The sequence below is a fragment of the Battus philenor genome, unplaced genomic scaffold, assembly GCF_028537555.1.
Source record: "Battus philenor isolate CCGP_79_NKW_IND1 unplaced genomic scaffold, ilBatPhil1.0.hap1 SCAF_15, whole genome shotgun sequence".
NCBI classification, from domain to species: Eukaryota; Metazoa; Arthropoda; class Insecta; order Lepidoptera; family Papilionidae; genus Battus; species Battus philenor.
In genome coordinates this window covers 11,940,762-11,955,096 of record NW_027181677.1, presented here as the reverse complement: position 1 = coordinate 11,955,096, position 14,335 = coordinate 11,940,762, and the positions used below count along the sequence as shown (strand labels likewise).

Below are 14,335 nucleotides of genomic sequence, written 5' to 3'. Positions count from 1 at the left end.
TCCGAAATGGTAGTAATTATAGCCAGGTGATATAAACCAATCAAGTGGAGATTTAACTCTTTCAGGCACCTTTGAGTACAAATACCTAACGGGTGTTATTAACCAGTGACAACCCAAGCCAAGGCCCCTTCAGCTTAGTCACTTCATGGAATGGTTGTCTTAGTGATCTGAGAGCTTGATGGAACTCGACAGAGCTCCCAATCTGGTCAAACTATAGTATGTAGCGAGCCGGGGTTCCCCTGGGAGGCTTAGCAGACGCGCCTCGGTCGATATCTTAAAGATTCTTCTCCTAAATGTTCTATTTAAGATTCTTAAGATAACGGATTAGAACAGAATGGAAATAAAATTAAAAAGAAAGAAGTTAAGATAATAATATCGATGTAATGTTTTGCAACTAACCTGCAGAACATCTCTGACTTCTCGTTTGCCTTCAATGAAGTTGAAATGCATCGTGTTCTTGGTGAGGTCGAGCTTGATGCTGTCGTTGAAGTCCGCCTTCTCCAGCTCCTTGGGTGACGCGACGTCTGGTTCCAGCTCCTCGATCCTCGCTCTCAGCTCGTCCACCGAGCAATACAGATCTAGTGTATCTTCTATGGAGTCCACATTTTTTGGTGACAACTCGAACTTCTGAAATTTACGGAACAATGTTCTAACAATTACGCTATCAAACCTCTCTTATTAGATTCGAACTATTCGACTACAAAGTCATCTACATACAAAACAGTCGCGTCCGAACATCCTAAAGACATTTGATCGACAGACATGAGTCACCATTAACACTGTTTTTTCGTTGTTTTGACACCTAAGTTACCATCATCATTGTAATCATCACCATTTTGTCCACGAACAACAGGAGAAATTTTTTTTTACCAAACAATATATGCTTTAACAGACGTGTTGCAATTCATAATAATTGACATTATTATATTGATCTTGGAATCTCCACTACTGTACATAGGCCTCTTTCAAGAGGACCGGTTGGAAGCCTCCAGCAACAGCGTCTTACGACGACCTTCATGTCGTCTGTTCATTTTGTGCGTGTACGTCTAACAGCGCGCTTGCGGGTCCGAGCTGAGTTGTTTGGATATATACGATTACTTTCGTTCTTTAATGATTCTATATAATTAATGCGCAAATTATGAATCATATAAGATTTTATTTCGGGAATCTAATCCACGACCCACGATCGCAAATCCCAGTCCCCTACAAAACTTATTACATAGGTCGGTAAAGTTTCTATTGTCCAATTCTCTACCAACTAACATAGTGTCAGGATATCAAACATCATTAAAACCACTGACAGGCTGCCAGATTTCCAGTAAAACAAGTTGATAGCAGCCTGCTTATAACTTTTTCTAACAACAATAAAGTAAATAATTAAGAAAAGGACCAATGTTTAGCCACTTCCGCACATGTAGTGGTAGTCCTGCAACAAAGTGCACCGCCCGGCAGCCCACTGACAAATGCCAAACACAGAGTCACTAATCGGTGTAACATAACTCCTGAAGATGCCCCGTGGAGGGGTGAAACACGTGTTGAGTGATTTGACGGTGGCAGTTGTGTAGTTCGCATTGGCTGGCGGGCGGTGCACTGTGTTGCACGACTACCACTGCATGTGCGGAAGTGGCTAAATATTGGTCTTTTTCTTACTTACGGACTTCCGCAAGGTAACGCCTGATTCCATTAAATAGGTAAGTAATTGATAATAAAAAGTTTCTTTTACTTGTTACTTAATTGTGTTGTATTGTTTCGAAGATGTTGATGCTATTAGCCCTAAGGCTTTTACAACTTTGTCTGACATGAGTTCACGGATCGGAAGAGTTCGTGAACTATACTAAAAACTAAAGAATCGTGTTTCAGAGCCTTCGTGTGAGACTCCGACGGAGATGAAATCATTGCTTGAAGATCGCTAGAACGTATAGTATTTCGGCGAGGAATTCACGATAGCGCGATTTAAATGACTCGTAACGCCATCTATACATTTATTTAAGAACTATTCTTAGTAAAATTATGTTGAACATTCTTAATAATGTCTATCAACTCTGAAGCAACAAGACAAAACATTTTCAAGATGATGGGGCTTTAAATAATAAAGTAATTTACAAGTAAAAGGTCTTTGTCCTAGCAAATGAAACATTGTTGTGCGAAGTGAAGAATGAATGTTACAAACTGAACGCTTGTGTTATAAAATTACATAGCTATGTATACACTCGCGGGAATACCAGCACAAAGGGTTCCGACAATGCGGCGTATCGAATGGCACGCTGTTTATCGACGCGGTGTCCTGTTGCGGCGTTCCTCGGAATTCGTCGTCAATTGCGGTGGCGTTGTTAAAGCCGAGTTGCATATCGAACGATACGGTCAAAGGAAGTCGACTTGCATGCCGTCTATCGGGGCCCGCGGGTTAACAATTTTGTAATACGTGTCCAGCAGCTGGGAAACTCATACTATTTTTTTTTACTTCAAATTTTCTTCGTGATCAAAAATTTAAAAAAAAATTATGTCAAAATGTGGGCATGTGTCTATGGTTTAGAAGCCCTTTTTTGACACCCAAAATTAATATTTATCTACATATAACAGCATTAGTGTCGATTGAATAATAAAAAGGGTGATAGGTGACAATCTATAGGTAGCTATATTTCATTTGTCAGTTAAAAGCTAAGTGATGACTTGGAAATAAGGTACATTAATTTATTATTTTCTAATAAAATGCAACAGACTAATCACTTCTGGCAGTACAAAGTCTGCAGGAATATGTAGTAAACAATATTTAATTTTAATATGTTCTCATCCTTATTTTGTAAACGGTTTTTTAGTATATTATTATTAGGTTATATATTGTTTCTATAACCATTGACTTTCGGATAGTACCATTAATTGACTGCATATGGGCCATACGTTCATCTCTTTAAAGCTTTTACGACTATGACAAATCAACCCATACATGTATCTTTCGTAAACTTTGAAATAAACGCTATTTTTGCTATTTTTTAGATATAGTACCTGTTCTAAGGCGTCAAGCGGCTGAAACTCAATAAGGTGTGTGAGCTCCTTCTCCACGGACTTCCTGAGTTGGTGGGCCTCCTGTCGCGCCTGGGACAGGGCGCGCTGACGTGCTTCCTCTGCCAGGATGTCCTCAATCGTCCGGTCGTCAGGATGTTCACCCATCACCCACACCTGACGATATATCAACGCTATGTTACACGATTCTTGATTAAAAGAGGGCATAGTTGTAGTTTATACGACGCAATTGACATTGAAGGCTCTATTCGACCACGTAGTACATAGAAGAAATAGCCACAGAAGCCTTAACGCTCTGAAGTAGAGACCACGGACTTGCAAACGCTGCATAGGACTTCCACACACGTGGGCAGATCTTGTTAGGGTCATCAAAGATCGCTGAATGCAGGCCACTTTTAACACATCCTGTTGTAAGTCTCTGGAGGATATGTGGGGGGTATGCATAAGTCCATCAGTGAACGTCTTATTGCTGAAATTTTGATGATGAATCGAAATGTGTTCAGTAAGGAATTATTAATAAAGGAATTCATAATCCTTTCACTTGGAAACTTACGAAAATGAAAGCGATGGAAATTATCATTCAATAGAAACTAATTTCAAACAAAATCAGACTTATAATTGACATTTGGTCAATTTAATTTTAACTTTTTTTTAAAAAAAGAAAGAAAAGAAATACTTGGCTAACCCAAAAAAAAAACTACCAGCGCGTTAAAAGTAGTAACCGCTTTTTAAAATTCACACGAATATGCAAAACATCAAATGAATGCAAACCGTAAATCTGTAGCGCTTTAGAATAAATAACGTCTTGACCGTTACATACGTAATGTCATTGTGAGACCGCCATTAGCCCAATTTCCCGCGCAAATGTTATGTCATTGTTTATGGTCCGCAGACGGGTCGGATCAAGTTTTAAACTTTAGTACGTGAATAAACTAAGCATTACACAGTCTAGATACCATTTTTGTGTAAGAATAAGACGTAAAACATGGTCATTTTTTTTCTAAATGTTTTACTTTAATATGTTGGTTAGCCCGATTTTAAAAATAGTATCTTATGCCATCTACATAAGGTTTTAAATTACACAAACATCGTTAGATATAATAATGAACATGACTATTTTTTTTTTTGGTAGAAGTACGATTTAATACATCCTGGTCATATAACAAAAACAACAATAATTGTAGCTCCTTCATAAAACTGAAATAATACATCTTAAAATAAAATGTAATAATTTTAAATTGCGTAGTTATCATATTACTACGTATCCGAGAATGTCTATCAAAGTTTTTTATGATTATTAGGCTTTGACTTCGTTCACAAAGATTGATTTTATTAAAATTTAAATTAGGTAATATTGAATTTAAATAACTATCACCATTAACATCATTTCAGACATACAACATCCATTGTTGAACATAGATTTATAAAAGGGCCGGTTACAAGCGCCCTGCATTCAGCGTATTTCGAAGATATTAACAAATATTAAATTAAATCATAATCCAATAATAATTAAATCTAACATTCTCTATATCATATATCTACGCAGTGCCCTGGAAATGGAGGTAAAGTTAAAGATAGATTTAGAGAGCATCGCCTTAATGATGGGCGACAACAACCTTCGCCCATCATTCCTATCGTTTGCTCGTAGGGTGGTGAGTGACACTGTTAATAGAAACAAAACAGTATAGATAAGTAGGTACCTAATAAACTGCACATAAAATAATAGTCAATTAATAATAGGAAAAATAGAATAAGAAAAGTGTAGTGTAGTATTAAGAAAGCACAACCTTAAGAAAACTGTGATAAAAGAAATAGAATATGTAAATAATGAAATAAAGAATAAAAAAAAATGTACTTAGCCACCTAAGAGTAATAAGATGATGGAAGGATGGCGATGAAAGCAAGAAGGAATGAAAGAACAAATTGAAAGACGTGTGATGGAAGTAAGGTAAGAATAAAATAAATTGAGAAGTATGACAGTGAGTGAAGAGTAAAGATAAAAAATCTGAAAAACTTATTTGTAAACAAAGACCCTGATCCCAACTAATTAGGGGTACGAGAGGCCTCCAATAGCAGGGGCCATTGAAAAAAAAATCTAACATTATCTCAATTAAATATCATTCCGTTCGTTAAATTAAAAATTAAATTATATCGGTCTCTGTTGCTGCATCACTAATCTAAATCTCTCCTTTGGACTTGCCCAGGTATCGAAAAGCCCTTTGCGGTTCATGAGATCCCGAATCCTACCAAAACTGATGGGTAGGATTATCAAATAATACCATCGAGAATCTTGACTCATACTGTCATCTCTCGAAAATTTTCTTATCGATATTAATAAAGGTTTATCTTTATCGGTTTCGAAACCTTCATGTTATGGTGGTAATAAAACAAAATGTGAGCAAAATGCAACCCACCCAGGGCTCCCCATCCTCGCCTTTGAGGAACTGAACCTGCTTCTTGCCGTTCGCTTGGAATTTAGTCTTTTCGTTCTCCTCTTTGCTTACTTTGTCGTCCCACACCTGCCAGCGACGCACCTGTAATAAAAATCAAAATAGTTTTGTTAAATATATGGGTGTTTAAACTATAACGTTGTCACATCTGGCCGCATTGGCAAAGTCAGCTTCCCCACGATCCACAAACAGTGATCTGCTCAAAATTTTACTAAAATATTGAATGATGATTGAGGAGATCCAAAGAAGGGGGGGGCAAATTGAAGTGGCAGTGAACAAGGTATGCAGAACAGCTGACTGATGTATAAGGTTCTAAGGTGGAGACCACAGGCTGATAACCACAGCGTTTAACTTCGGATGACCTTGTAAAGGCTGTTGGAAGATGATGAATGCGGGCAGCTTTCAATCGGTCCTATTAGAAAACTACTGTGAGGCCTATGTCCAATAGTGTACATCTTATAGCTGATATGATGATGACGATAAACTGTCCGTATAAACACATAAAATATTCACCTAATGATGGTATTTTAAAGAAACCTTACGGTCAAAAAGGAGCTGTAACTAGAGCTAAATAAATATTAACTATATATTGAGACAGACGATATAAACAAATGAACATTTATCAACATATTGGACATAATTCAAACGTCTCTCTTATCAGCGGATGCCGGGTGGGGCACATCTTTACACTGCCGCTCCACTGGCGCCGGACGGAGCCTTTAAATTAGAACATGCTGATAACAGTTGCATTGCTATACAGGAGGCAAGTATTTTAGTTCTAATAGCATAGATGTAGTTTTAATTCGGAAATACATGAGTTGACAAACCGCATGTTTAATGTGAACTCATCTATTAGTCGATAGGTCGAGATAGACAGACTTTTGCTAGCGCCACCTATTGTATACTGTTCCAAATCATACGATCTATTATAAGTATTTATGATTAATTAATATTTATAAAAATTATGCGCTAAAATGTTCCAGATAAAATTCTATGAAAAGAGTTCGAATTTACAGAGTTGGAAGTCAGAGTATTCTTGTAAGTGATTGTGAGAAATAGAGAGTAAAAGCCTTCCTTGACTAAACATACGATCAAATCAACTAGAATACTGAGTTGGAAGAAGCTATAACTGCCCCACAAAGATAACAGCATCGACTTTAAAACTAAACCAAGTAAATTCGTACGACATACAAGCGTTACATAGAAGGATCTCATGCATTATTTAGTTAACTCACTACTTTATTAAGTACTAAATTAAGTAAAGAATGAGGAATCTAGCTAAATAAATAATTCCGAGATCACCCGATGTGCCCTAAGTACCATTCCCTTTGCAGGGAGTCATATTTCTCATCTGAGGAATCTTCAAAACATTATTTATTCGAAAAGGCTATTACAAGCTTTCTAATGATCAATCAACATAAAGTGTCGTCATTGTTGTCCCTACAGGAAGATACCACCGTCTCGGAAGGCAATGTTACTGATAAGGGAAGAGAAACACAACAGTTGCTTATTACAAATATAGTTTTATAAAGAATGCTTGACGATAATTAGTTTCCTGAGTGAGCATTAACATTTAATTCCACGCATTAACATCAATATAGTAATAATGTGTAGAATAATATGTATGCAAGCTATAGTTCCTTTGAACCTAAATAGACACTACCTGATAGTTTTAAATTAAAAAGTTTATCATCATAAGTGTGACGATAAACTTCTTGCCAGATATGACCTCAGTTTAATTACACGGTGAAACTAAGCATAACTTCAAAAGTTATGCTTAGTTTCACCGTGAGTTATTACACATAAGTAGTAGAAATATCCTCAGACTCGGTACTTGTATACTTATGGTCATAAATATAACAGAATTTCATAAAATAAATGATTATTATCCACAAAAATTTCTAATACACCAAATACAATACATCGATTCCAATTTGTCTTGGCTCCCGCACGTCAATGAGGTCAGCAAAAAATTACATTTTTCACTTCACTCGCTCAAATGCCTCCAGAACTTTTTACCTCTGAAAACCAAGATCTCCCTCGTACAGACTCTCCTTTTCCCCATTCTTGACTACGCTGACGCGTGCTACCTGGATGCCACTGAGAAGCTTCTAAACAAACTAGAGCGTCTCCAAAATGTATGTATTAGATTTATTTTCGGTTTACGTAAGTACGATCATATTTCCCAGTTCCGATCGCAACTCAAGTGGCTTCCAATTCGTCACCGCAGGAACGCTCATGTTCTTTCTACTCTCTATAACATCCTATACAATCCCTCTGCTCCTTCTTATCTCCGTAACCTCTTCCACTTCTCCCGGGCCCAGGACAAACCTTGTCGTACGAACGTAAGGACGTCACTGGCCATCCCCACCCATCACTCTGATTTCTTTTCCTATTCCTTCACTGTCCATGCTGCAAGATTATGGAACGCTCTCCCCTACGAAGTACGTGATTGTCCATCATTACCTGTATTTAAAAAGCGAGTCAAAGAGCACTATTTATCGCTAGTTGTCTAGTATATATAATATTTTTAGTTATATATGTTATATATGTATTTATGCTTATATTATGTATATATATTATTTATTATGCTTATTTATGTAAGTATATAATATGTAAGTATACATTTATGTTCATGTTAAGTATGTAATTATGCCCAAAAGTCGTATCTATTGTAAATATTTCAATTTAATTATTGTGCACGTTGTGTCTGCCTTACTTTTTATGAATCTCCTTCCGTAGGCCTACTGGAAGAAATTTCTGGTTAGAAATAAGTAGTGCCTGTTGTGTCAGTTATATTTGTATTGTTACTTTAGTGTTTTTATTGTGTACAATAAACTGTTAAATAAAAAATAAAAAAATAATACAAATTAATCGGTTTAGTATTCGGAGATATACAGGATGATTGGTTATAGGTGTAAAAGCTTTAAAGGTATGCATAAATAGCCCATTTGGGATATGGTACACATTATCTTATATTGAAAGGTTTTGGAAATAATAAATAATGTAATGACAATATAGTAAAGGTGTTTTTAAAATTCGAATTACTCCATATTAAAATTAATTATTGTTTACTATGTCTCTGTAGGCTTTGTAATGCCAGAAATTATTGTCGTGTCGCATTCTAATACAAAAATAAATTGACTTGATATATTTCAAAGTGATCACATTACACAGATGGAATGTAGTGGAAACACGATTGAAAATAAGTGAAAAGCTTTAAATGTAAAAATTTTTGCTAGCAAATGAGCTATAGATTCAGCTTTTTAAAGCTATTACATCTATAACCAATCAACATGAATACCACAAAGAATAAATCGAGTAATGATTCAATATTTTAAAACTCCACCAATCTCCTTAATTTGTGAAACGTTCATAGAAAAAGAATGACTAGTGATATAGGATTAGAAAATAGATAACAGTTCTATATCAATTGATTCTGATGTTAATTCCTAACAAATTGTATATAAAAAGTGATAGACAGTAAACTGTGTTTAAACAATTCTTCATTCCTGAACATCGTTCTAACTAGATCTAACCAGCGAACGAATGAATTCTTTCCTTCTGCTTCTGTTTGTAGTAGTTTTAATCAAAAATCATCGTCTTTATGTCAGCGGATAGCAAGGCATAACCCCTTCTAAAGATCGCCACGACGAACATACATACACTGCCTGATGTTGCCATGATGATTAAACACGAGTGCATAAAGAAAAAAAATGTTTGAAAATAGAATGTAAGTAAAATTGGTAAATGTTCCAACATTTAGAGACCTCCACTTGTATATATTCGAATTATGTGAATGCTATCGTTATTTTAATTTGTAATCAAGGTTTTCTTTACGTTTGTAAAGAATTTATACGCTGGCATTTAAATTGGAGTGCGAGGAGCGTGATGTAATAAAATAGAACGAGATAGCATACTAATAAACCGTACCGGGGTCGTGATTGTCCAAGGTTTTATCTTGGAACTTTAGACACGTGGTCAATTTTCGGTTTATCAAGGCGAAAGGTACAGGCTATATATATATATATATAAAGACTGAGCGAAATTTACAGACAACGAGAGAGGTAATGGTGTCCATCCACTTTTCTCCACTAAATTAAATAAACCATCATAGTTTTCAGTTGAAAGGTGACATTAAAAGGGAGAAAAAATGTATTGTTTTTTTTTTACCAAAATGATTCAAGTGGAAAATAATGAGAATGAAGCCTGTGTTTAGAAAAACATATTTTAAAACATGTTTTATTGCAATTAAATCTAGTTCAATTATCAAATATGACTAGACATGTGCGGAAGTGGCTAAATATTGGCCTTTTCTTACTTAGGATGGATTTCCGCAAAATAACGCTTGATTCCATTAAATATTTAAGATCAACATGTGTAACTGAACAGGCGCGTTTGATCAACAAATTAACCAAATTAAATCGGGTGGCAGCTCAAAACATTTGGTTTAACCAACAATGCAAGCGGTTAAATGTAGTGACTCTGTGTTTAGCACTAATCGGTGTAACATAACTTCTGAAGATGCCCCGTGGAGGGGTAAACACGTGTTGAGTGATTCAACGGAGGTAGTTGTGTAGTTCGCATTGTTTGCCGCGTGCGCATTTTGTCAGCGGGCTGGCCGGCGGTGCACTTTGTTGCACGACTACCACTGCAAGCTCTCGTAATGGTTTTACGGTCTTTAGAGCTTGTGCGTTTTGTTATTAGAACCAACATAGATAAGCAGAAACCGGATATACACTCGTTCACCCGGTGAATCAACTGTTTGTTTGTTACAAAACTATTACGACCTTATCATAGAACTTAAGTTGTTTAGAACCATGACTTTCTTTGTTTTATTTGGTGCACACTACGCTGACATCGCAAATATTGACTTGTTGTAGTCAAATAATTATAATTATAATACGTATTTCAGAGTAATCACTTTATTCATCTAATTAATGTCTTAATAATAAACGACCAGTTATAACATGTAACAAATACAACAAGTTTTCATTAAAATACATAGAAATAAATTGTTAATATTTTCAACGTATTGCTATATGATACACGAAAGGACATGTGACAATTTTATCTTTTTTCTCTCTCTGACACCTGTAATCGCGTCTAAACGTAAATATGATAAAAAATAACCTAAAGTGATCACGCACTTGTCAAGTTCTGTGCATAGCATTTGAAGCTAATTATAATTAGGTAAATATTTTAAATATGAAACTAGAGTTGTTACATAATGCCTATAGAATCGCTATTATGAAAGATATTATTGCTATGGACCTATATCATCCCCTTTGCGAACCTATGATCTTTCACCGGTCAAGCACAAAAAACGCCGTAATGAGTTACAAAGAATTTTCATCTCCAACCGCAAACACCGCCTTTACGGACAAACGCAAAAAACTTAAAACGTTTTCTTTTGTGCTCTCATCATCGCAAAAAATGGTCTTGTCACTTTTACTTTGCACCTGACGACTGATTTTTTTTTTGGAAAATAAAAACATTAACGAATACCATTTTTGACGTAACGAAGATAAGTAACCACTATAAGTTAAAAAGTAACCAAGTTAAATACCACGTGGATCCTTTAACATTAGAAATATTTTTAAATGCGCATTTCTATGAAATCATAGAAATTATAACAGTAACATTTATCATTGTTTCAGCCCATAGACATCCACTGCAAGGAACAGGCCTTCCGCAAAGATATCTATGGGGGATATACCATAATCGCCACGTCAGGCAGACAAGACAATCACACTGAGCTATTATGGTACGCACATGACACGGCTGCTCATCTTGGAAACTGGTCTATCATTAATCCTAAAAAAATGTGAATTGTTTAATATTGTTTACCAGATAAAAAATCGAACCCGCGACCTATGATTGCCAGTCTCGATCCTCTATCGCTGAGCTACCACTGATCGTTACATCTATATTTAACCCTTCTTTGCATGGTGATGGAAATTTCAATCGTAACATTTAGTCAACAAAAAAAGATACTCAAAACCCTTGTAACGTAAATTTGTTGTTGCTTGCAACTTTTTAAGCGACTACTGCGTACAACAAAACGCGGTTGTCGAAAAATAGCAAAGGTCACTGTGAATTACCAGACCTAGAACTTGTCATTCTGCTGTTTGTTGTGACTGGAAGGAAGGAGCGAGATTTTAATTTTTTTTATGGAAATAAACGGAGATATAAAATACAATAAAAAATGAAAATGAGTGGAAAAAAGGTTAGTTTTCATGTTTTTGCTATTTTATGTACAATTTATATCAAAACAATATAAATGAATTTCTCAAAACTTTGCGATAGAAATTTACATCACTATGCAGTTACTTCACTTGTAACGTATGGGAAATTTTTTTTGTAAATGTTTATTTTATGTTGTTTTTTTGGGGAAACTTGAATGAAAGAGATATTGCAGATTATCTTTGTAAGTTATAAGGCGGTTGGCTATCAGAAGATGGCCTTAATGACCAAGATTCCGATGATGAAAACCACGATGCTGATGAAATTATAAGTGTTGCAGGAGGAGAATGATGATGACGATGTGGATGAAACTGCTGACGTTGAACCTCCTCCTGTAGAACCAGACGATCAAGAACCCTCTCACACATCAACTTCATCTAATTTGCAGTCTTCAACCAGTTTTCCATTTGACAAAAGAAACTTGATTTGGAAAAAATGGAATCTGGTGTGTGACACAGATAAAATTACTTTCTTGGGGAGTTCTGCTGCTTCAGGTGGTCTATCACACCTAGAAACTCCATATCAATGTTTTAACCATTTTATCACCGAAGATTTTATCAAAACGTTACTAAAGGAGACAAATTTATATAATAAACAGAGTAATCCCAGTTCATCTATATCATTTACAGAATATGATTTGTATAAGTTCTTTGGTATATTATTATACATGCCAATAATCAAATTTCCTAGCACAAGATCATACTAGTATACATACTGGTATTACTTGTCCGTTTTTTGTCCAAAAATACAATAAACATATGGGAGGAGTAGATCTCATGGATAGCTTTTTGGGCTGAGATCATATAAAAATGGGGTCTAAAAAGTGGTATTTGCGTTTTTTTTTTCATCTATTTGATCTTGTTATTATAAACTCTTGGATTGTTTGTAAAAAAAAATGCTCAAGAAAGTGATGAACCTAAAAAGAGTTTGCTTACAATGGGCCAATTCAGAAATGAATTGTCCTTTGTGCTATGCAACAAAGGAACCACCAAAGCAGCTAAAAGAGGGCGTCCTGGTACCAGTGTACTAGAAGAAGAATTACAATCAAAAAAAGAAAAGGTTCTCCAGCTCCACCACTTCCAAAAGACATAAGAAAAAATGGTGCTGAACATTGACCAAAAGTAGGTGGGTCACCCCGGTGCAAATTTCCCAAATGTAAAGGCTATTCTACAATTTCGTGTAATAAATGTGGCGTCAATTGGTGCTTAAATAAAATAATTATTGTTTTTTGAATTATCACTAAGAATAAAGAAGACTAAGTAAACAACATTTTTTTATTTATTTAGTACCGGGCTAAATATGTGAAAATGCATGATTTATTCACACTAGGATTTTTTTAAATATTTTTTCTTTAATCTAGAGCATTAATTACATCACCCTGATTTATTTTAAAAAAATAGTAAGAATCATGCAAAGAAGGGTTAAGATCAATTTATAATTGTAAGTAATAAACTATTATGATTTACAATTTATAATTGAAGCGTCCTATTCACTTCTAAAGTTCTTCTTTGTAAAAGAAAAAAGATAATTAATTTCTTACTAGATTATTTTTACGTGTTTTTGCTTCTTCAAGTATATTCATATTAGAAATCTATTGTTCTTTTAAACATATTTATTCATTATGACAGCTAAGAAAGCACAATAAGAAGAATAAAAAGCTTTTTCAAGGTATTTTTTTAACAAATAATGCCTTTACCAATTGCCTCTACAGCAACATTGTGTATGAATACTAAATAGACGAAGAACTTATCCAAGTTTACATGTATAATAAATCAAGTCTTAACGTCGCTAAGCCGTGTGCGTGTCTAAAGGAAAATTAAGAGCGACAGTTATTCCTGCGCGGCATTAGTCACGACGCAACTTAGTCACTGTCAGGGAACGTCGCGCTGGGAGTTCTCGCAATTGACGCAGGACAAACTGATGTTTATATATACTCGTCCAAGCGCAGCGACTTTACACACATAACGTGTCCTTAAATGTATACAAAAAGACGATTAATAGATTTACGATCGACAGAAATACTAAACTACAACACACGAGGGACTCCGGCTCGAATTCGAGTGCCGGTCTGGCGTAAAAATCAGGGAGGAATCAATAGCCTATCTGATAAGTGATGAAAAAAGCAAAGAACAGTTCCTCATACTTTGTAAAAAAATAATAAGAAATGCAATAGAGAAAACTAAAAGCCAATAAAAATGTAAAAAACAAAAAATCAAAAATAATGTAAAACAAATCAATATGTAATATTCCTAAAATACCTAAATTAAACGCAAAATAAAGTAATAAAATGATATAGAATAATAATAGAATATAAGTAAAAAATGTTATATATAATAGAATAAGAATAGAATATATGAAAATGTTAAAGTAATGAGGAATGAATGAAAGGCGGTAAAGAGCGAAAGGGTAAGATAGTAGAATTGTGGAAAGAAAGAAACGAATGAAAGATAATGTGACGTGTGAAAGAAGAGAAAGAAAATAAAAATGTCTGTGAAAATTAAATAAATGTAAATAAAAAGTCCCTGTCCCACACCAGATAGGGGGGTTACGAGAGGCTCCCACCAATAAAGGAGGGAAAAAAAACTACAACACAGGAGTGTAGATTGGTAAAAAAAATA

The 14,335-nt window shown here is 35.0% G+C and overlaps 1 protein-coding gene across 2 annotated transcripts in view; it reads right to left on the bottom strand.

The window, feature by feature from the left end:
- LOC137918843 (SH2 domain-containing protein 4B-like) overlaps positions 1–14,335 on the bottom strand; it is an 86,617-nt gene that overhangs the window by 5,270 nt on the left and 67,012 nt on the right. Inside the window, exons 3-5 of one of the 2 annotated variants that reach the window (XM_068761767.1) lie at positions 5,436–5,555; positions 3,004–3,177; positions 400–627 (exon numbers count right to left, since the gene is read on the bottom strand). In XM_068761767.1, the coding sequence (XP_068617868.1) occupies positions 400–627; positions 3,004–3,177; positions 5,436–5,555 (522 nt within the window). The remainder of the gene's footprint in view (positions 1–399; positions 628–3,003; positions 3,178–5,435; positions 5,556–14,335) is intronic. The other variant, XM_068761768.1, reaches the window with a different exon arrangement.